Source organism: Tiliqua scincoides, chromosome 7 (assembly GCF_035046505.1).
Source record: "Tiliqua scincoides isolate rTilSci1 chromosome 7, rTilSci1.hap2, whole genome shotgun sequence".
Taxonomy (NCBI): Eukaryota; Metazoa; Chordata; class Lepidosauria; order Squamata; family Scincidae; genus Tiliqua; species Tiliqua scincoides.
This window is the reverse complement of record NC_089827.1, coordinates 69348073-69372511: the sequence shown is the minus strand read 5'-3', so window position 1 is coordinate 69372511 and position 24439 is coordinate 69348073. Positions and strand designations below refer to the sequence as shown.

Here is a 24439-nt window from a genome sequence, read left to right as displayed (position 1 = left end):
GTGTCACTTCTTCCCTTCCAGTCACCTCAGTTTAAATATGATAGAAAGATCCACAGACACTTAAGGGGGAAGAGATCTAATGCTAACGGGGTTGATGAGTGTCAGATACTTCAGTTGATTGGATTTCTGTTACATCTGGATAGCTTTTTCTGTTGGCCTCAGAGCCAACTTGCTAGTTATGCTAAACACAGAATTCAATTTGGATGGTTTTCCAGTGCTGGATTGTTAAAGCAGCTTAGACCTTCCAGAGGCTTAATTTGGGATTAAATGACATTTTGCTCATAAAATCCATTTAGTTAATTCGCTGCAAAGTGTGTCCCCTCCTGCAGTTTTAATGTGCTACTTATATATATATATATTTTCCTTATTTTGGAAATAAAACATGCCTCTTGGCTTTAGTTTCCCTTTCACAAGGCACAGCTAGGTATTACTAAGACAGCCAACACATGTCAGGCTTGGCATAATAATTGGGAAACATTTTAGAACTGTTCTGATTCTTGGAGCCACAACATTTTGTACATACCTGCCTTAATCATAATGCTTAAATAGCAGCAGATGTCAGAACCAGAATCTTCTGCATCCATTATCCTAGAGTATGATTCCATCAAGGCTACCGTTCTGTTGTATTCAGAAGACCTGCTTGAGGATCTGAAGCTTTTTCTATGGTCTTCCGAGGTGGCCACACAACAAGACATCTTTTTTTCTCCCCTATCTTTTTCTGACTTTTTTTAACATGGTATATCCAAACTTTTAGCCCACCACCAGATGTCACGTGCAACTACAGGGAGCGACATGGTAAGCATTGCAGGTGACACAGTGCTCCAGTCTCTCCCACACTGGAAGCCATTCTGGGTAGCAAGGGCAATGCACAGTGCTGCATTGTGTCTCCTGCAATACTTCCTGTGCGCCACCCCACTGTAGCTAATCTACTGCTGCAAATCCATTGGGTACAACAGTATCCTTTACAGAAGTATATTCAGAAGTGTATACGTTATTCAATTTGAAATTGATTAAAACAAATCATAGCACTGCTAAAACCTTGGATCACGCTGTCTTAACTGAGGCCATCAGGAGCCAGCTCATGTAACAAGGCCTTGCACTGTTTCTGAACTCTGGTTGTGTTCTGACTTTGGAGACTCGAAAGATTCCCACTGTTACGGAATAGCTGCAAGCAGCACAATCCTATGCGTGTCTATTCAGAAGTAAACCCCACGGAGTTCAACAGGACTTGCTGCCAAGTAAATGTGCCTAGAATTGCATCCATAAGGTACACTGCTGCGTGTCTGGGCTGTTTACACTTGGCACACATATGTAATGCTTTTGTTTTTAATCCTGGGTATTGTGGAAGTGCATAGTATCTGCTGGAGGCAATGCAAAACCTTTGGTTTGGCAACGGTATAGTGCTGGGGATAGTTAAAGATGATTTTAAAATAATACTTGAACTTGTTTTAAACTTTGTGTAGTCTTCTTGACAGCTGGTTTCATAAAGCTGTTTCCTGCCTCGAGCCTCTCTGAATAGGGTGGGGAATAGATTATGGGCGCAATCCTAACTTGCGCTGTAACACGCAAGCCAGGAGGCTTGCGCTGTATCCAGCGCAGGATTGTGACCAGAAGCGGCTTAGCCAGAGGCAAGGGGAAACTCTTCCCCTTACCCCTGGGTAAGGGCTGCTGGCCCCAGTGGGTTTCCTCGGACTTGCGCCACCTCCTGAGGTGACTGCTGGAGAACTGCTGAATCCCAGCCCTTCCCCCCCCGGGCCACTCATTGCCTTCCCTCCCCCTGCCCAGGAACGCTTCCCTCCCTCTTCCTCTCCACCCTCCCCCCACGCCTACCTTTTTTGCTTGCGGGGCCGACGCAAGCAAAAATGGGGACACACCCGACGCACCCGAGGGGGAAGCTGGTGTGGAGGCTTCTGTCAGCCTCCGCAGACCGGCCCTTCTTAGAATGCCAGCCTGGCTTGCAACACATCTGCTTGGAGGTAAACGTTTCAGTGGGAATTACACATAAATGTGCATAGGACTGCAGCCTGATCTGTTTAGGGTTTTAGAGGCCTGCAAAATGCCTCTGGGATTCTATTCAGTAGACCATTGAAAGCCTTTGTAGCTGCTGGTTCACCATTTTAATATGCTCTTGGTCATTGATTTCTGCTGTCCTTGCCCTGGTCCCCCTGAACTTCATGGTACCAAAGCTGAACGTGGCAGCCTGTTCAGAGTGGTCACGAGGTTGTCACAAAGTCTGACTTGCACACTTTATTCCTCTTAAGTCATTTCAAAATATGTGGAGGGAAGCATTTAAAAATGCCCCACTTTGCAGTGTCGAAGAGTGGGGTTGCCAGTTTTTGAGCTTCTGCACGCTCTCCTCTACAATCTTCAGAGTGTGTTCCTTTGATTTTTGTTCTTAGAAGGCTAAGGAGAGGGCAAAGAGAAATAATGCTTGCCTTCTGGAAGTGCCATATGCCGCTGGATAAGTGAGGACTTTGCATTAACAAGGGCTACAATGTGGGATAATCTGTTGTGGAGCTTAATTTTGCAGCATTATTGTATAGAGTTGTGTGACAGGAATCTTAGGAAAAATGTTCTGTTGCACACTCTGTCATTTGTCTGGGACTGATGAACCGGGGGGGGGGGGGGTTAAAATGTCTCACTGATTAAAACCACAGCAATCATGTGGTGGCATTTCAATCCAATATCTCTTTTCTTTTTTTTTTTCCTTTTTAAAATCTGTTCATTCATTTTCTTTCCCAGAGGAAAATTATAGCTGATGAAGGGTTGGAGGATTTATGGGGGTGTCAAAGCATATGGCAGTTGGGCTGGATTAGGACTCAGGAGTACAGTAATCCAAATCCTTGCTGCCAAAGAACTCTTCCTCCTGCTGGCTCCTTCTAATTTTGCAGCCTGAAAAGGGGTGGGGGAGTAGCTAGAGAGAAACAGCAAAAGATCCAGGGTTGGCCCATCCCTGAGATCAACTGAAATGATCACCTCGGACAGGAGATGGGTGGTGGGTGGCCATCTCCATCTGCCCACTGGCTTCCACTGAATCCTGCTCCTCCCTGAATTGTAAGAGAAGGAGGGGACTGAGAGGAAGAAAAAAGAAATGGGCTACATCAGATGCAAGGGAGGGCACCAGGATGAGGTCTCTTGTTATCTGGTGTGCTCCCTGGGGCATTTGGTGGGCCGCTGTGAGATACAGGAAGCTGGACTAGATGGGCCTATGGCCTGATCCAGTGGGCTGTTCTTATGTTCTTAACGTGGAGGGGGCAGTGTTAAAACACTGGCTAGTGCAAGGAGCACAGGCTGGTACATCAGGTAAGGGGGGTAGCATTTGTCATGTTGCCTCGGGCATCAGGAGTGCCTGAAGTGATAGATACTATACATTTTTTGAAGTACTGTTTACAGACTTGTTCCTTTGCCCAGCTTGAGCTAGTGCCCGTTTCTGTCTCGGACAGATGTAACCACTGCTACCCATGCCTTAGTCCTCTCTTGATTGGATTACTGCTGCAACAGTGCTGGATTGTTGGATAGGATTGGGCCCTGTTCTTGTGGGTGGCTGCAGCCAAGGTCAACCCGCTGCTGCCATCTTGGGGTGCCCTTTCAGACAGCCCCTTGGCAGTTTGGCACATGGTACTACCTCTCCAGCCATCCTCTTTGTATGCCACTGCTCTGGAGTAAAGCTGGTGACTTCAGTGAGACAAATTTGAGCAAAATGATTAAAGCAGTCTCACATTTAAAGAAGTTCTATGAGCAGTTAAGAGCTTTAGTGATTGAAATAAGAAAAGCTTAAACTTTTGTCTGCAGCATAGTCGCTGGAAAAGCAAACACAGAAGGATTCCTTGACAGACATCCATTAAGAATGCCTTAGCATCCAAATGTGATCAATTAGGTCAAACAAATAACAAGCTGTCACCGCCTAGCGAAAATAGATCGGAGGCATGTTTTAAGGTGCACTTGCAGTTGGTTTTCCCATGTGCTTGACTCTTGCATCCCACACGGCAGTTCTGTATAAATGAGTAACGTCACTTTGAATGTTCACAGTACTTCTTCTGTGGGGGAAAGAGTTGGACTCCAGGGAAAAAGCGACAAAGGACTTGTCATTTCTGGAGAGCAAGATGGATCATTCCACTGGTCCTTTCAAAAATTCATTGAATGTTCAGGACCAAACACAAACTGGTGTTAATGAAAGTGAAAGGAAAGACCAGGCTCTCCATATGGCATTTGCATCTGTGATTCTGTCAAACATAAACTTAAATGACTCTCTAACAGAATTAGAATAAGTAAGAGAGAGGGGAAAACAGCATAGCAGAATTGATGTAAGTAGGAGAGAAAAAACTAGGAACTACCGCAGACACTCGCCTATAAGTCGACCCCACAGATAAGTTGAGGGCAGGTCTTGAGCCAAAAATCACGGAATTTTCTGTGACCCTCGGATAAGTCGGGGGTTAAACTTAGGGGGGTGTCTGACTATAGTTTTGTCTGATTTTACCCAAGCCCAGATCCTGAAAAATAACCTGCCAGTAATTGTTACCTAAGAATTGTAGTCTCTAATTTATTAAAAACATAGTAAAAGATCATAAGATACAATTTTATTCTTTTTTAAATTCTGGTCTTCACCACCTCTTTGTAAATACTATCAGAGTAAGTGTACTGTAAACAACATACCAGTAAAACAGTGGTTCCCAGCCTGGGATTCATGTACTCCCAGGGACACTCAACAGGACCTTTAGGGGTACTTGAAAAAGAATGGCATAATGCAGGTCATGCTCCAGAATGGCTTGCAGGGCCAGGAAGGCAGGAACGGAGGTAGTTAGTTGGCTTTGAAAGCCTCACCAATAGCTAGTTTTTGGTCATCAATTCATCTATGAACCAGTGATTGAAAATCAGCACAGTCAAAAAGCTGAAACATATGGAAAGTGATCAATCACCCAGAATTTCTCAGCACACTTCTGGTGCAAAACAGTGCAAAGGCAGAGTCTTCTGTTCTTCAAAAAGATGAAAAGAGAAAATATGTGATGAATACATGAAGTCTGGGCTTTCATATGGAGGAGATGAGGGCTTGTCTTACTAATTACAAACATTTTGCTAATAGGAAGGGTACAATTTATGGAAATGGGCTGCCAAGGGATATGCAAGTGAAAAAGGTTGGGAACCACTGCAGGAGATCCATGAATCAAATTCACCTTTAAGGTGTCTGATGTGTTAAGCCAGAAGCTCTACATACAACCCATAATACATAACTGAGAGTGTGCAATTCAATTTACAGCGGAGAGATGAGATATTTGCAACCCTTTTTACTCAGAAGTAGACCCACTGCTTTCCATGGGTGTTATTCTTAAGTAAGGGTGCACTGAATTGTAGCCTGGGAAGGAGGGTCAATCTTGGTGTTTCAAAAAACAGACCTGCTTTGCAAGCATTTGCCAAGCAGAACCAGGCTGCAGCAGAAGGAAGGAGAAGAAAAGGTTAACTTTGGCTGGAATGTCCCAGGAAAATCACTATGGCAACTAAGGAGGTGCCTGCCTGAGCTTTGCTGAGCTGAGCAGAGAAACAAAACTGTCCAGAGTGGAAAGGCTCTGCCCTCTGATTGACCTGGAGATCAGGGGAAGTGATAATTGGAGCTTGATTACTTGGCAAAGGACCACTGTGATGAATCACATGACCAGCAAAAACATAACTGTTGCTCATTTACATGATCATTTACAGCCCAGCCCTAACTAGGGCTATGCAGCCCTTTATGACACTGTCAGTGGAACATGGTGGCGCACTGCATGTACTGGGGGCAGCCATTGCAAACGGCAGTAGTTTAGGAGGTTCTTGGCCGGGGCAGATCCAGTTTTTGTGCTTGGGAAAGGCCATGAGCACTACCAACTTCAGAGCCCGGGTCAGCCAGGATGGTAGATCTGGGCTCCTGGTTGAACTCTGGCCTCTGTGGCCAAGGTTTGCTGGGCAGGTAGACCTGCTTTCCCACTTGGACTTGGCAGGTAGGCCTGAGCTCCCCATTTGACATGGCCTCCATGGCAGTTTTCTGGGCAAATAGACCTGGGCTCCCGCCTGGACTTGGAGCTCAGGTCTACCTGCTGGGTAGACCTGGGCTCCTATTCTAGCCAATCTCGCCGGCACCTCACCCAGTGGGCATGCCCCTAGTGCTCAGTTTTGTTCCCCATCCTGGCGGGTACCCTTCCCTGCTGCCACAATATTTTTTGGGGGGGGAGCCACGCACCCGTGGCCCCCCACTCTTGGATCCACACCTGCTGCTGGCACAGTTGGCTACCTCTGGCAGTAAAAGTAATTTGCCAGAAGGGATAGGCAGAATGTGGCAGGGAGGGGAGGAATGGGGGAAGGAAGGGTCGGTTACCAGTGGCATGTGCCAGTATCCTATCCCAGTTCCTCTACCCTTTACCCTCCTCCTCAGACTTGCACCAGCAAAATAGCTGGAGACCCATTGGGGCAGCAGAAGCTTGACCCCAAGGAAAACAGCAAATGTTCTCTTATGTTGAGGAGGACTCCAGATTGTTCTCTCTCCCCCCCCTCCCAATACTGGATTAATCAAATGCTTTACAGGTACAGGTGAATCAGTGGATTGGGGATAGATAGGCTTGGGTTGTTAATCAAATCAATATGTTTGGAGGATAATATTTTGCAAAAACAAAATGTGGAAAGTTTCAGAGATGCCGCAAATGTGAAGGCTTTGAGTCTATATTCTTCTTTTTTGGCAATAGTTTTCTTAATCACAAAGGACGTTTACCTGGGGGCAACTAATTCTATAAAAGCATGCAAGAAAGCATTTTAAACCTTAATAGGAGCAAAAGAATATACGTATTTTATTGGAAAATCTGACCTGCAGATGGAAGAGGTTCCTTAAGTGAGGATTAAAAAACTTATTTAAAAACTCACAGGTATAAATGCAAGTCTTTCATAACAATTTCAACAGCTCAAGTATAAATTGTTGGTATAACGTATTCTCTATTCCCTTTCAGAGGAAGAATTTACCGCTTCTCTTGAGCATCGGTTTATTGATCTTCTGGGGAGCTTTGCTGCTGGGTGTTCGCTTCTACTGGATGGGGAACAAACCTCCCAGCTTTTCCAATTCTGACAACCCAGCTGCGGACTCAGATGATTTTCTAACGCGAACTCTGACCTTTTTTTACCTGCCAACCAAAAACCTTTGGCTATTGCTGTGCCCAGACACCCTTAGCTTTGATTGGTCCATGGATGCCGTGCCTCTTCTCAGATTAGTCAGTGACTGGAGGAACCTACACACAGTGGCCTTTTATGCTGGACTCCTTCTCCTTGCTTTCTCTGGTTTGAAAAGCTCCAGCAAGGAGAGAGAATGCAATGGAAAGAACGTAACCAACGGCAAGCCAAATACCAATGGTCACAGCTGCCTGTCGGACATGGACTATAAGAGTTTGGAGCTAAAGTCCAGCTTTGCCTCTAAAGAAGAAAATGGCATTAGCAAACCGTTGCCACCAAGACCGCCACTTCCTTCAACTGAGAACATTGTAGTGCTCTCTCTGTCCTTATTAATTGTGCCCTTTGTTCCTGCCACAAATTTGTTTTTCTACGTAGGCTTTGTGATAGCAGAGCGTGTCTTGTATATACCTAGTATGGGCTTCTGCCTGCTGGTGACGGTGGGCACCAGGGCCCTCTACGTCAAAGCCCAAAAGCGCTTTCTGAAGAACTTGATTTTCATTGCCACTGCTGCATTAATTTTTTTCTACGGACTCAAAACGTTTGTCAGAAACAGTGACTGGCAGAATGAAGAGATGCTGTATAAGTCAGGGATAAAAGTAAATCCAGCTAAAGGTAATCTCCCCTGTGTGTTTATAAGTTCTGCCGCACATCCCTGTATTTTCTGTTTCAGTGTTTAATAACCCCCTTTGGAAAAATTGCTGTTCCTAAGTATACATTTATGAACAGCCTAAACACACTGGTGTATAGTAAATGGAATGTGCATATATTTTGATTAGATATTCAAAAGGGTGACTTTAGAATGTAGTAAAGCTTGTTGAGAGGCACAAAAAAAGCATTCTGTATAGCTCGGAGACTGTACAGTCGAATGAATTGGTACTTATTAAGCAACATGAGCCTGTTGCAGTGTTGCTTGTCCTTCGAGCAGTGTTTCTCAACCAGTGGTATGGGTACTACTGGTGATACTTGAGGTGGCACTTGCAGGACCCCTAGATGTGTGCCACCCGGAAGTGAGACCAGCAACATGACAGGACCAACAGCAGTAGGAGGCTCAGCTCCAGGGGCAAAGCTCCAGTGTGCACTTTTTGCCGTCCTGTCTGCTCTGAGCCTCTTACTGGTGTTTGTAATGTTGCATCTGCCCTCCCAGCCTGGAAGTAACTGGTGACAATGGCCTAGCTGATTATCGTTTAGCCGGGTGCCAAGCTCAAAATAATGCCTTGGAAGTGACGTCACACCCGGGCTTTAAAAAAAGTGAAAATGGGGGAAAATTCGCCTCCCCCCCCTGCAGTTTACCGGCCACTTGCTTTGCCACCTCCCCCCACGCTCTCCCCCCATTAACGCCTTACTGGTTCCCTGCTGTATAATAACAATACCTAATTGGCTCTCAAAACAATCAGTCTTATTGGTCAGTTTTGAGTTATGAAAATCCAGTTTTTGTTGCGTGATGCAGCTGTGCTTTTATTTTCTGGTTATTTGGCTGTAACTTTTGATAGGATAGAGATATTTTGTTGCAGTTTGTTTCATTGCATTCTGCATTAACATTCTGCATTCTATATATAGCATGATGGTATTGTTCAAAAAAATCAAGGCTTTCACAATTTTGGCCCCCAGTGTCAGGCTCAGGTTTGTTACCTCCCTAAAGTTTGTTGCCCAGTGCAATTGTATGAAGTAGGTTAGGCTGAGAGAGAATGATTGATCCAAGGATACCCACTGAATTTCATGGTTGAGTGGGGGTTTGAAGCAGCACCCCTGCAGTCCTAATCTGACACTCTAACCACTGCACCACACAGTTTCACTAACACTTGAACTTCTTTTTGAATTCAGTCCTCTTTTTTTTTTTTTTTACTTTGTAAAGCAAGTTGAGACAGCAGCTTAATCCCAAATTGCTGCTCTTTGGGATTAACGATGAAACATCTGTATTACAAATGTTCATTTGAACACTGTAATTTGTCCCTGGTGTTGCATTTTCGAGATATTTAAAGTACTAGGAAAATCGGATCACTGAACAACTGAGGATTTGAAAGAACAGCTTGCCTCCTTTTTACCATGGGCTGTTGCCTTCATCTAAGCACCTGAAGAATTTGGGTTAAATTTAGGCAAGCTCAGAATGGCATGTGTATGTATGAGACAATACTGTTTTAAGAAGCATTGCAGAACTTGGGATATGCAGATTGCCTTGAGCAGAAGAGCAAGCTGTACAGTGAGGAATTGTAGCAACACTTTCAAGTTTTATAGCATAAAAATAAATATGGGGTGAGAAAATAAATGTGTAAGCATAGCATCATTCTGGTTCAGTACTTTAGATTCAAAAGAAATGTCTGGAAAATACATCATAAGTTGAATTTGTCCCTTTTAAAAAAGTATTCAGATTTTATAAAATTAAAACTGCAGTCCTATGCACTTTTACCTGGCAGTAAGCCCCATTGAACTTAGTGGCATTTACTTCTGAGTATACATGCATAGGCTTGTACTGTAAAGGCTGCCATGTTCAATCCCTCACATATTGTTCAGCCTGCAGTTTGTTTATAATAATGGAATGCATTTGCAGAGAAATTTTTTAATGTTTAATGGCAACTTCACTCGTGTTTTTCACCTGAAATAGGACCTGAGTTAGAAAGAATATGAACTCCTGTCTTTGCTGTGATCTTTTGTTTCTGCCACCCAATCACAGCTATGCTGAAACCTGAAGTTTCACCCTTCTTTTGTGTACAGGTCTCACTTCTATCCCAGGGGAGATAAAAAATAATGGCTTCCAACTGAACCAGCCCAAAAAGTCCCTTCTCAAGACTGTGGGTCTTTCAGTTTAGTATCTTTGTGTCTATATGTACAAATCTATGGTAAGGCCACACGTGGAGTATTGTGTCTAGTTCTGGTCGCCGCATCTCAAAAAAGACATAGTGGAAATGGAAAAGGTGCAAAAGAGAGCGACTAAGATGATTACGGGGCTGGGGCACCTTCCTTATGAGGAAAGGCTACGGCGTTTGGGCCTCTTCAGCCTAGAAAAGAGACGCTTGAGGGGGGACATGATTGAGACATACAAAATTATGCAGGGAATGGACAGAGTGGATAGGGAGATGCTCTTTACACTCTCACATAATACCAGAACCAGGGGACATCCACTAAAATTGAGTGTTGGGTGGGTTAGGACAGACAAAAGAAAATATTTCTTTACTCAGCGTGTGGTCGGTCTGTGGAACTCCTTGCCACAGGATGTGGTGCTGGCGTCTAGCCTAGACGCCTTTAAAAGGGGATTGGACAAGTTTCTGGAGGAAAAATCCATTATGGGGTACGAGCCATGATGTGTATGCGCAATCTCCTGATTTTAGGAATGGGTTAAGTCAGAATGCCAGTTGTAGGGGAGGGCACCAGGTTGAGGTCTCTTGTTATCTGGTGTGCTCCCTGGGGCATTTGGTGGGCCGCTGTGAGATACAGGAAGCTGGACTAGATGGGCCTATGGCCTGATCCAGTGGGGCTGTTCTTATGTTCTTATGTTAGATATCATTGCTTCCTCAAGTGTCAATCTGTATAAAATAGCTATGTTGAATGTGGAAGGCAGGAGTAGTCTTGTTTTTTAGTAAAAGATTGGGCTGGATATAGTTGGCCGGATCTGGACTCCTAATGATACCAAAACCCATGGATAAGCAAATCTGCGGATCACAGCCATCAAAGAACCTCTGGATGTGACCAGAACTGCCTTCCAGGTGTGTCCAGAGGTGTTCTGAGGTGTGCGGAGGCCTCAGAAGTGAATGACACTTCTGGTTTAGTGAAAAAGTGTGTTTCAGAAGGCTCTGGCAGGGTGGGGCCTGAGGAGTGGGGAAGGTTGCATGTGGCCTCCCCGTACATCAGAATGCCTCTTTCCTGACATGACCAGAAGACTCTTCTGGTCACATCCTGGAGATACAGTGAGACCCTCCTGACCCTCATTGGGTCAAATCCACGGCTTCCAAACCCATTGATGGCTGACCTGTACTGCCTATACCCTATCCCTGTTATCTCTGCTTCTACAAGGCTAGAGACTTGCAATGTTCTGTGTTTATGAAGAGGCACAGATGTGTTTATTATGCAACACCAATGACACTTACCTGTACTTTCGGTCCAGCCTGGTTTGTGACTTACACACAGAGACATGCTCAAACTTTGAAGGAATGATAGCACCTAGGATAAAACAAAATGTTACTGTCTTCAACAAATATGCCAGGAATCCTCACTGCAAGGGTTAAATAATTTGAAGAACAAATTTCAACATGAACGTCAGAACACCCATAGGAGTGCTTCAGCAAAATGGTGGGTAAACAAGTACTTAATAACAGGAGTGACACAGCAGTCTGCCCCCACCCCCACACCTTCAGTACTGTAGCACAATTTAAGGTTATATATGTCACTCATGAGTACAATGAAATGAGCTACTCAAAAGCGTGGCGCACAATTTTGTTCACTGTCAGGAAAAAATTATGCCCAGGAGACCCGGCTGAAAAGAATTTTGTCCTGCTGCCTTAAAATTGTCATATGCAAAGGCCATTCCGTTTGACCCTGCGTTTGGCAGGCAGACTGCCTGTCATTAGCCGAGGAGGAACGGCGGTGAAGCTGGAGACTACCACCTCTGCAGCGGTTGTCATGTCTGTCCATTTGCTATTTTGATAGCGTCAGGGCTTTTTGTTAATGGGATCTTTAAATAACTCCCAAACTAGCTGAGCCGGGCTTTATTATGGGCTTTTTTTAAGGATTTGGGAAGAGGGCAAATGTGGTTAATTAAGGTGCTGGGGACAAGACTGTGGTTCTGTCAAGTAAAAGGGAGAGTTATCCCCTGAATATAAGAAACAACTAGATTTTTCCACAAGTTTTCAATCTCTATTATGGGACCTAGGTGCTTAAATTTCTAGGTCCCCATAATCCCACCTGTCTTTGAAAACTTAGTTAGTAAGTTAGTAAGTAGTAGTTGAAAACTACTTAGACCAGTAGTTTGCAGAGCAGCTTAATCTTAAAGTTTTATCCTAAATTGACCAAAAAATTATCATGGGGCTCTACACTACTCTCTTATGTGCTTACTTAGGAAAGCAGGTGAGCAAGGAGTTAGCAATTGGACAGGTGCATTCAGAATTCTCATCTAGGAATACCAGTCCTATTTCATTGTAATGCCATGCACACTGATGCAATGGCTAAGATTGTGATGTTTTTCTGGAATAGCGGTGGTTCGTCCCATCCCACTTGCTTTTGTCCTGATTATGAGATCAGTTCCTATTAGTTCCTATTAAATCAGCGCACTGAATCCTTTTCAGGTGGTACTTTCCAGGTGAAAGGTACTCTAGGGAGAAAGCCCACCTTGGATAGTCTGAAAGATGGAATAATTGGCACAGTTTGCCTCCAACATGCCTCCCAGCCTTGGAGCCACACATTCTCATTTAGGGCCTTTACCCACATAATGCATGAGTTGACAAGTCAGACATAGCTAGCGAGGAGCTAAAATTCATATTTGTAACATGAATGAAAAAGGATAATTTATGAACATTAGAAGAATTGTCTTCAGTAGTGAGCTGGTACTAGCATTAGATATTTGCTGATATGAAAAAAGTAATATAGAAAACTTATTATTTGTCAAAGTTGAGCATGCAAAAACCATTCATCTATTAAAAGAATGAGTTATAGAGCATTTTGGGGCATGTTGATAGAATTGTATGTGCTAAGAGACTTTTTAAAGAAATTCCAACCTTGCGGTAACAGAATTAATCAAAAGATGCTGAGAGATTTAATGTATGCATGAAATTCCAAACGTATTATTAAACGAAAGCCTATATCAGAAAAGTTTATATAATGTTTGCAGGGCCTCCGGCGGCAGACCTGTCAAGTGGAATTGCAAGGCAGGTATTGCATCCACACCTTAGGAATTAACTGGTTTATTGTGGTATGAAAATTTTGCCCTGAGATGATCCAGTATTGAAGTGATAATCATTTGGTAGCTAGAAGGGGCAGCGAGAGTCATGAAACCTAAGGCAGAGACCTTTAGTGTTGACTTACTGGCTTTTGAGGTGACTCATGTAAAATTACTTGCAAAGTGCAGGCAGTGCTTCTGTACTTCAGAGAAGTGTTGATTATGATTATTATTAGTTGAGTGCTCAGGAGATGATAAGAAGCTTACAAGTGCCCCGATGGAGAACAGAAGCAACTGATGTGATTCACCTTGAACAGAGAGATAACGATCTCCAATATTTTTTTCCTTTGGGGGACAGTGACCTGGAGAATGTCGTCAACCACAGATTTCTGGGGAATTCATGCTAGCCCAAATGAACTTTTTTTTTTTTAGCAGGGGGAGAGTAACTGGCCCACCTCACCCCAGCACTGTCTGTTCTAGTGGCTGTCTGCTGGTATTCATCTGCATCTTTTTAGATTGTGAGCCCTTTTGGGACAGGGAGCCATTTAGTTATTTGATTTTTCTCTGTAAACCGCTTTGTGAACTTTTAGTTGAAAAGCTATATATAAATACTGTTGTTAATAATAATAATAACAACAACAACAACAACAACAACAACTAGTTGGAATTGCGCTGTAGCAACACCTACTTGAGTTGTGTCATATATTTTTTTATTTTTATTTTACGACTGTAATTTAGTATAGCATGCAGTTTAGCATGCTATGAAAAGATATTTAGAAAAAAAGATACCAGAAACCTAATCTTCCGTAGTATTCTGGTGCCCATAAAAGTTTAATAGCAAGCACATAATAAGATTTATTTGCCCATCTAGTTGGCTTTTTATATTTCTAAAATTTTGAGTGGTGCTCCTCCAAATGCACAACTGTGCGAGTTCCGAGAAAGTAACAGCCCAGTTCTGTCCATGCAATATGTGGGCAGGGCTTGCGAGCCACCATTACTGCAGCTTCTTGGACGGTCTATCGCTTGCTAATACGTCACAGTAGTTGCGAAGCCCAATGCTAGCAGTGGCAGACTGCAGACCAGCCCTCAGAGCAGGTAAGGTAGCAGCAGGGGCAGATTGGGGTGTGATTGGGCCAGAGGTAGGGTGGGACTGATCTTGACAGAAACAGTTTCTGCAGGACCTTATGCCCCAGTTCCAGACCCGAGATGCCCTCTTCAGCCTAAGATTTATTCCAGAAAAATTTCTGGCATAGAACTGAGTAGGCTCATTCGGGACTAAAAAGCAGCAGAGGTCATAAGTAAACATTCTCTCTACTTACCTCTTCCTGCTGGCCTGATCCTCGACTGACCCGTGGGATGCAGCAGAGGCTGCGTCAGCATCCCTGTGTCTCACAGTTCAGCCCTGAATAGGACTGGGCCCTTAATGATCGCTTATATTGAACAACCGAAGTATACAAAAACCATCTGAGCGATTTTCATTTCCCCTTACTGATCAGTGCCACCGTAGTGGAGATTGCTTCTGATTGCTGATTCCTGTCTGCCCTCTAAGAATTAAAAATTAAACATGAGTCTTGATCTCGAAATTGTATGCTGCAGTTGAATGCCTGGAACCTCACATTTGTAAGGCGCTTAGCTTTCATTTAAGAATGTCCAAACTGGCATGACCCTGCTGGTCTTTCATCCCATTTTGCCCATTGGCAAAAACTATGGATCAAGTGTTGCTACAATAATAATAGCATAGACCTGGCAATTAGGTGGGGAGGGGAGAGGAACTTGGGTAGGGAGGCTGCAGCCTCTGTGCCCCTTTTCTATCCTTGGGCTTGACCAGCTAAAGAGCTGGTACAGGTCTGAGGAGACTCATTGTGGGATTTCTGGTCCCTTCCAAAGCCTCCTGCTCCGCCCATCCATTGGAAAAATCCATTATGGGGTACAAGCCATAATGTGTATGCGCAACCTCCTGATTTAGAAATGGGCTATGTCAGAATGTCAGATGCAAGGGAGGGCACCAGAATGAGGTCTCTTGTTATCTGGTGCGCTCTCTGGGGCATTTGGTGGGCCGCTGTGAGATACAGAAAGCTGGACTAGAAGGGCCTTTGGCCTGGTCCAGTGGGGCTGTTCTTATGTTCTGATACAGCATGTGCCTTTTTGGTGTAGCTGCACCAGTTGGGGGGGGGAGAGGATAGGATTGGGTCAAAAAACAAAAGATGTTGACCTGGTTTAGAATCATATACAGACCATGGTTTAGGAATTATGAATGGCCAAACAATGTACACTCTACATACACTTTTACACTCTCTCCTTCCCTTGTGTGACTCCTTTTGTTGTGATAAAACTAAAGCTTGCTGTGATGTCCAAATTGGGCATACTACGATTTGTGCCTCTGCTTTGCCTCCAAACTGGAACTGGAAACATCGGTTCAAACTGTGATTTCCAGTTCTGGTTTGCTCCTAACCACAGTTTCCCTTGATTTGGATATCGTGGCAAATTACAGTTTGCTTAAATATGGGTGGGGGAATCAGAGCATGGAATGTTATGGGTGAATGTGATGTATATTCATGATGGTGTTGGCTTGATCACTGTGCCTGAATGGCGTCTACCAACAATGAAAATAATTTTCTGTTTTATTTAAACTGACCTCAGTGTTGCATGCCCGTATGTACGTGCCAACTTTAAAAGTTACAACCCTGCAGCGAAGTGCACTCTGAACTATAATGGATTGAAAGGGAGCCAAGGTAGTAAAGGATCCCTCTGTGAACAATCGTAGCAGAATATTTCAAGGAAAAGTACTTGGACCATTCCACATTTCAGATCAATAGTGGATATGAAACAAAGAGCCAAAATGGTTCGGTTGTGATGGAAGGACTTGGAAATGGAGATGTTTTCCCAGGGGGAAAAAAGTGCATTGTTCCAAAGGTATTTTTGTTGTTAATTTTTTTTTATAGTAAGCAGCAACAGTTACCCTGCACATGCCCGATATTGTCTGATCTTGGAAGCTAAGCAGGGTCAGGCCTGGTTAGTACTTGGATGGCAGACTGCCTGGGAATACTGAGTGCTGTAGGCTTATACCACAGCCTTTCGAGACTGAAGGTTGCCAACCATTTTTATAGTAATAATAAGCAATTATTATGTTGTGTGAGTGGTGAATGGTATAAGATGGGTGCCCAAACCCCGGCCCTGGGGCCACTTGAGGCCCTCAAGGCCTCTCTATGTAGCCCCCAGGGAGCCCCTAGTCTCCAATGAGCCTCTGGCCCTCCAGAGATTTGTTGGAGCCCACACTGGCCTGACACAACTGATCTCAGCTTGAGGGCAACTGTTTGGCCTTTCAAGTGAGCTGTGGGATGAGGGCTCCCTCCACTGCTTGTTGTTTCACGTCTGTGATGCAGTAGCGGCAGCAAAAGAAAGGCTAGCCTTGCTTTGTGCAAGGCCTTTTATAGGCCTTGAGCTAATGCAAAACCTTCATTCGTTCATTCATATAAGTTAATCTTTAATATATTCATTTATGTAAATTTATTCAAATTTGAAATGTAAATTAATTCGGCCCCTGACACAGTGTCAGAGAGATGATGTGGCCCTCCTGTGAAAAACTTTGGACACCCCTGGTATAAGAGGAACATAAGAATTAAACCAAGCAAAATGTCAGGTCTGAAGCACACCTTAGTAACAATATATCACCAAGGTCTAAAAGGGTTTTGAGATATTCTTGCTTAGTGCGCAATTTCTTATAGCACATGAAGAACGAGAAGCTGATATATCAGAGTTATATTACTATGGTTTAATTAGCTCAGCACCTTCTAGAGTAGTCCTATCTGTGTCATCCAGGCATCCATCCAGATTGTTGTTTTTTTTTGTTGCTGTTCCTGTTGCCTGTCTTGGGTTGATGTGCTTTAATATTAATAGTCAGTGCATCTGTAGTGCAAGGACAATTACCCCGAAACAATTGTGGCACAAATTGACTCCACCAAGTCCGTGGTTCCCAAGGAGATGACCCAAAGTCTTGCGCGTTAGTAACAATATCTAAGAACGTAAAATTTTGAATATTTTTGAGCTTCTCCTCCAGTGTTTTTTTTTTTAAAGCTACATATGAGGCTGCTGTTCTTATATCCATAGTAAGATTTTGTAAATATTCACCACTCACACAACATAATAATTGCTTATTATCACTATAAAAAATTAACAAAAAAATTTCTTTGGAACAATGGAATGTCTGTATTTTCCCCCCATCTTTTAATCACACAGAAGTCAACCCAGGACAGAGTTTCATCACAGAGGCATTTGATGGGAATGGAATCAAGATCCTACATTGTAGATCCTTCCACTACCATGTGTATTTGATTCCTTTTGAGAATCTTTTTTTAGGTTTTCAATGGGCAGCCCGGTCCTAGGACATGGGCAGATAGACTTGGCAGCCCAGTTCTAAGCTTCCCTAGTACCCAGGGATACAGTAGCACCAAAATGGCGACCCCTGCATGGCAACCCCTGCATCCAGTGGGGTAGGGAAGCAGTGCCAGGTCTCTTTGGATAAGGGAACAAACGTTCCCTTACCCTGTGTAGCGGCCAGTGGCCCCAATGGATCCCCTGCCCCCAGTATTGAGCGAGTGCGGAATCAAGGAGACCTGTGTCAGGTTCCCAGCCCCAAAGGGGGGGTTAGCACTGGTGCTGTGGCCCATAGGATTGGGCTCTTAACCTGGGTGTTCATTTGGATTATTATTTTGACTATTTCTTATTGCAGTTTGTAATTTTAAGCTGTTCTGTAGGTTATACTAACCATTTCTGTTTTAATTGGTGGTTAACCCCCTAGAATGTTTGGGTTGAAAGTTATATAAGTATATGAAACAAAGGCTCCTCTTGAAAATCTCCCCTGCAGGCAAGCAAACAAGAAAACCCATGTTGTTCCATGAGGGAAGTTGGTATTGATGCCAATGGCAGCATTCTTTTTGGGGTAAACAACAGTTTTGTGGGATGAGGGAAGGGGGGCAATGTGCATTAGGATTATAGCACAAGGGAAATAGATTTTCCTCCATTGTATGATCCTAAACTTGATTGACCTCCTCATGATTGCTGTTTGGAAAAGAAAAAAAGAAAAAGAAACACAACTATGGTTTTAGCATTTCATATCCTTTGACCCTTGTTTTTGGAAACTGTTATCTAAAATTTTGTTTCATTGACTGAGTGCATAGAGTAAAAGTTACTGATTAGGTAACTGAACATGGAGAAGTGGAGAAAATATAAGAGAAAAACTGGTGTGTCCATCATGATGATCTGAAATTAAACACATCCGTAATGATGTCCATGGGTGGCACATAATGTGTGACACATAATGATGTGTGACGGTGATAAACTGATGTGATATGAAGTACCTGGGGGTTGCTTGGTTTGTAAAACTGGAAAAAAAAATACAGTCTAACTGAACAGCCTGGTCTTTATTGTGTTGAACACTGCAATGTGTGTGCAGTAGCTAAAAATACATTCCTGCTACTACACCTGTTGATTGGGAACCAAGGATCTACCTTGGGCAAGCCCAAGGCCTTGCTCATGGCTAGTGAGCTTTCTGCTTTTTTTTCTGGTCTGGACCCCTAGGCCATACAACCTTCTGCTTTTTGAACCTCACCTCAGTTTCCAAAATGCCTTGCCACTCTGCATGAAAGACCAGCTGTTTACCAAAGGGAAGACCAAATCCCCTGTGGAGAAGCAAAACTAGTTACAATGCTCTTTCAATCTTGTCCATTTGAATTAACACTGGTGTTAATTTCTTTTGCATTTGTGGTATCAAGGACACGCACACACGCCCATATCGTGTTTGTCATGAATCTAGTGTTTAATATGCAGTAATCAGACAAACCTTATTATGAAATACTCAAACCACTTTCTGTTTCTAAAGAAGCTTGCCCCAAACTCTCCACCATTCCTCTTCTCCACCCTTCCTTGGAGCAAAGGGCACTTCCCTCAGAGGAAGGACAGCTTTGGAAGTAGCCCAGGGTACAGATTCTGAAGTGGCATTCCCCATCTCTGATTCCTTGCAGTATCTAGGTCCTCTTCTGCAGAGGTTCTCCAACATTTTAGCACTGGGACCCACTTTTTTGAATGACAATCTGAAGGGACCCACCGGAAGTGATGTCATTTGGCTGAAAGTGACGTCATCAGTTTATACTTGAAACTTAAGTCGTGATTAGGCAAAGGTCTAATTACACAGTGCGCTTGTGCATTTATTTTGCATAACTCAGAATTCAAACATTCCAGCTTGGAAGTCAAAGCAGAATGCCAACTTGGATCCTTCTCCAACCACACAACCCTCCCTCCTCTCCAGTGACCCATCTTCCCACCTATTCAGGGCAAAGCACCTTGCCTCTCTCCCACTGGGAGCCTGCCCTGCCCAGCAGGCTCTGTACCCTGGATTTTCAGCTCTGTATTTTCAATTTCACCTGAATTGGGCTCGCAGCCCACCTGGTTGGTCCTGACCCACAATTTGAGAAACACTGCTCTACTGAATGCATCAGATAGGAGCAGCATTATAATTCCTTAGCCCCAGTCCCAGGATTCCTTTCATCCTTCAGGGTTTGGGAGGCACTCTTAAGAAACCTTGGCAAAGATGCCTTCTGCCAACAAGCTTGGGCACTCTTGGGACGGCAGTGATCTCTGCTATGCAGTTTGCATACCGTGGTGACTACAGGAAGGAACGGTGGGTTGTAATGAAAAGGGGTGTGTTTGTGTTTCCAGGCAAAAAAAGAGGTCTGTGTGGGTTTTCTCTCCCCAAGGACCTTCCTGATCTTTCGATACTGCGCTGCGTATAATTGGATTGTAGCTCTGTTCTGAATACTGCTTTCTCCTCTTGGCAGCATGGGGTAACCTTGGAAATGTTCTGAAGAGCCAGAGCAAGATTTCTGAAGCTGAGCGCGCCTACAGAAATGCCTTGTACTATCGCAGCAACATGGCTGATATGCTTTATAATTTGTGAGTATGCCTGGCTTCCTTTACACTGCTCCATCTATGAAGCTTCTTGTGAACGGAGCCATTTTTCCCCCCTCTGCTTCCTGAAATGGATGATCTTGACTGTTACTTTGCTGACCTTTTTTAACTCCTTCATTATTCATACGCTCCCAACTCTGAGACAGACAGAGTGCTTTCTGTTTGCCACATTTTATCAGATCTTCATGTACTGCCGGCTCTGTTCTATAGGAAGCAGTAGCAACTGATTTCCCTATAGACCTAGTGAGGTGCTGTATCTCTGAAAAGCCGCCCTGAATCCCTCCTCAGCAAAGACCATACCCATTTCCAGCAGACTAAAATTTCTTAGCTGACCCATAGACACCTTACTGCAAATGGACGAGGACAGGGGTGTAAAACATAAAGCCTGCAGGCTAAATGCGGGCCCCAAAGAAAATTATCTGCCCCACTGGGCTCATCTCATACCTTGAAAATATGTACAAGATTTTCACATTTTCTCTTATGTCATTTGTAGCTAATTAGTTTATGTGTGAAAACATAGTGCTTATTTCTGGCTTAATGACATCACTTCCTACTTAATGATGTCACTTCTGACTTTCAGCAGGCATCATGAATCCCCACTTTGGTTGTTTGTATGATATCCCTGGTCTAGGATTCCCTTTTAACAATTTCAGTTGGTAGGTCCACTGCATCCTTCTCTCAGATTGGTACTTTTCATCCATGCTCTGGTAATTTACATGGTGCTGCCTTTGGAAAAAGTCTAGCAGTTCCAGTTGTGCCTGCCTTACAGAGAAGTAGGCAGTTGAATTGGTGATCTAAGGCAGTAGTTTCCAAACCTTTTCGCATTGGGGCCCACCTTAAAAGGTTTCACTTTACCAGCCACTGTGGCTATAATAGTGATTGGGCAGCAGTGCTTCCCCAAGTAGCAGCTTGTTTAACCCCCGATGTACATAGTCTAATCTGTCTTGTCAGTTTCGCAACCTGCCGAAACTTGGGTCGTGGGCCACGGACCCACAGTTTGGAAACCACGGATCCTAGACCCTAGATCAGGTAATGCCATTTTTAGTTCACCCGTCTTGGCTGCCTCCACAGGGCTTCAGAGATGAATTTGACACGTTCGTCCTTAAGGCCCTGAAAAGCTCGGGTCATCGAGGAATGCCTTCTCCCAAAATTCCTGTCTGCTGCCTGCAATGTGCAGGAGAAGTCCTGTGTTTGTTCCCTTACTTAGGTTCAGTGGTTCAATTCAGAGGGATCTGCTGCAGTGCACAGCTACCATGGGGCCAGAAGGATTCTCCCCCTGCGGCGGAGTGGCAGTTTTCTACTGTCTCCACTGGGGGGGGGGGGAAGAGATGCAGGGAAGAGATGCAGTTTGCCATTGTTGTGAAGCAAATGCCGCAAAAAAGGTCTCTCCTGTCCACCCTGGTGTCCGTATGGCCCAAAGTGGATGTGTTTCCTGAGCCAGGGCCATGCATGCATGAGTGATGTAACTGCACAGGTGCTGGGATGACATGATGACATGGGAGTAGCGTTGTGTCAACCAGCCCCAAGTTCCCACCTGCCCAGCTATGCTACTGATCTGCTGGTCCACCTCCTTAACCCAGTTTCACTTACATTAAAAAGATATCTTAAAAGATATCTTTGAGAACCTTTGGGTAGAAAGACAGTAAATACAATACATATAAAAATGTTTTGTGAAAATATATGATTGTGAAATACTTTGAATGCATGATGGTGATGCCTTAACTTGGCTAGTTGCAGTTAGCTCCCAGAAAGGCTTACTGCCCCCAAAGATACCACCTCACCTATCAGATGATTCCATCCTAATCAGTTGTGAAGAGAGATAGGAAACCACCTTTTACCAAGTCAGAGAACATTGACTGGTAGAAGTTCTCCTGGTTGCAGACAGAGGTCTTTTCCAGCCTTACCTGGAGTTGCCTAGGTCTGCATCCAGGACCACCTTAGCAAAGAAGGTGCTCTGCCACTGAGCTATAGCTCCCTCCCATGTTGCATATGCACCCAGAAAACCTCTTTGTTTGCCGAATGATGTGCACATAAAATAATGTGAAATGTTATTAGAATACAGGTCTAAAATAGAGTGATTAGAGATTGTTGTTCTACAATGTAACTGTACAAGGAAAAGCACCAACCATTACATTAACAAAAATCTGTACGGCAAAGTACATAAGATGATAATAAGATAATTGACAAATTAATCTTCACAGCAACACTTTTTTTTAACAAAGAAAACTCATTTTTTTAATACGTTGTCAAGATCAAACGATGGATTATGCTACTCATGTAAGGAAGAGCAAGTTTTGTACTAAAAAATTAACCCCTGCTAATTGGGTAAGAGGCACTTTTTCAAGTGGGTGCTCCTTTTATAGCAGGGGGAGATTAACTGGCCCACCTCACCCCAGCACTGTCTGTTCTAGTGGCTGTCTGCTGGTATTCCTTTGCATCTTTTTAGATTGTGAGCCCTTTTGGAACAGGGAGCCATTTAGTTATTTGATTTTTCTCTGTAAACCGCTTTGTGAACTTTTAGTTGAAAAGCGGTACATAAATACTGTTAATAATAATAGTTAATAATAAAAAAATTAAAACTTCTGGAGGGAAGTCTTGTTGAAGAAATTGTGCATAAACTCATATGAAGCCTACCAGAATCTTGCAAGATCCAAAATGGCGGGTCCAGGAGAACAAGTAGGAGCGACCACCTGAGACATCTCACAGTGACCCTGTCAGTGTGCTGCGACACCCTAAGGCAGTGGTTTTCAAACTCCCATGGAGAGTTTGAGCCACTGTAAGTGCTTGCAGGGGCGGGGGGAAACAGCGGGGGTGTGGGAAGCCAGCAGCGCGATCCCCAGGTTTGTGCCGCTCAGTGGGCTGCAGGGGCTTGGGTGCACTTACCCAAGCCTCCTGCAGCCTCCCGGGGGTGCGGGGAGCCCGACGCGACCTTCTGCAGGGCTCCCCGCAGCTGTGAAAGTGAAAGCGGTGTCGTGTGATGTATTGCTTAATCTGTCATTTAGCTTTGCACAGCTTTTTATGCCATCTCATTTGCTTGTGAAGATAGCAAATCAGAAGAATTGCCATTTAGACATGCAGATACGGTTAGCTCTCTGACTGCCCTTCTTTCATAGACGGAAGAATAACAAGCACTGGTTCTCTATGATATCTCTCTAACTTTCTGTATTTCGTCCCAGCAGCAATCGCTGTCCGAACAGACACCACTGGCAAACTTTTTTGCTTTTGACATACTTTTCTTTCTCTAACATCTCCATCAAAATGCTCTTTTGTATGCCTGAGTCAGATTTGTCATCCCCAAGTTAGAGGAATTGCAGCATGGGGGCAAGCCTTCTTGCTAGTTGTTGTTGGCAACCTTCAGTCTCGAAAGACTATGGTATTGCGCTCTGAATGGTGGTTCTGGAACAGCTTCTAGTGTGGCTGAAAAGGCCGATTCAGGAGTGACAATCCCTTCCACACCGGGAGCAAGTGTAGTCGGTCCCTGGTCTGTCTCCCTGGTTATAGGCCTTCCTTCTTTGCCTCTTTGCCTCAGTCTGTTGGCCAAGTGTCTCTTCAAACTGGGAGAGGCCATGCTGCACAGCCTGCCTCCAAGCGGGCCACTCAGAGGCCAGGGTTTCCCACCTGTTGAGGTCCATTCCTAAGGCCTTCAGATCCCTCTTGCAGATGGTGCCACAGTTATCGAACTCTCTACTGGGAGAACAAAGATCTACCCCCTTTCTCACGGCATTTCGGTGAGGGCTTATAACATTTTTGTTTTTTTTCTGCATTTGGGAGGTCTGTCTTCTGTGCCTCTATAGCAGTTCCTTGAGTATTTTTGCTCTTCCTCAATTGGTGGTTTCCCCCTTACTGTATTTACAAATTATTTTCTATTGTATTTTCTGTTTTTTATTCTATTGTATCGTGTGTGTGTGTGTGTGTGTGTGTGTAATATACATAAATCTTTAAATTGTAAACTGCCTTGGGCATCTGCTTCAGCAGAGGAAAGGCAGTTAGAAATCTTTTAAATAAGTAAGTAAATAAATAAATAAATGTGGAGCTCTCTTGTAATGTATAAAAAAATCTAAAACCATTTCAATTTTTTAAAGGGAGCATTTTTTTTTTAATGCCTCCGACTACCTGTATCTTCACCTGTGTCATGGGGCAGCTTTTTTCCAAAGATGTAAAAATGTGTGGTTTAAAAACCATAGTAAAATTGCAGTGGGCAATTATATTCTGGAATATTCTTAAATATTCTGGAAAGAATGAGTAGGCTATGTGCATGGCCGGCTCATTCATGATATTATTATTATTATTATTATTATTATTATTATTATTATTATTATTATTATTATTATTATTATTATTAACAGTATTTATATACCGCTTTTCAACTAAAAGTTCACAAAGCGGTTTACAAAGAAAAATCAAATAACTAAATGGCTCCCTGTCCCAAAA

At 43.8% G+C, this 24439-nt stretch overlaps 1 protein-coding gene across 2 annotated transcripts in view; it reads left to right on the top strand.

The window, feature by feature from the left end:
* The window catches only part of TMTC2 (transmembrane O-mannosyltransferase targeting cadherins 2), a 211871-nt gene that overhangs the window by 117942 nt on the left and 69490 nt on the right, over nt 1–24439 (top strand). Inside the window, exons 3-4 of one of the 2 annotated variants that reach the window (XM_066634177.1) lie at nt 6945–7794; nt 19879–19993. In XM_066634177.1, the coding sequence (XP_066490274.1) occupies nt 6945–7794; nt 19879–19993 (965 nt within the window). The remainder of the gene's footprint in view (nt 1–6944; nt 7795–19878; nt 19994–24439) is intronic. The other variant, XM_066634175.1, reaches the window with a different exon arrangement.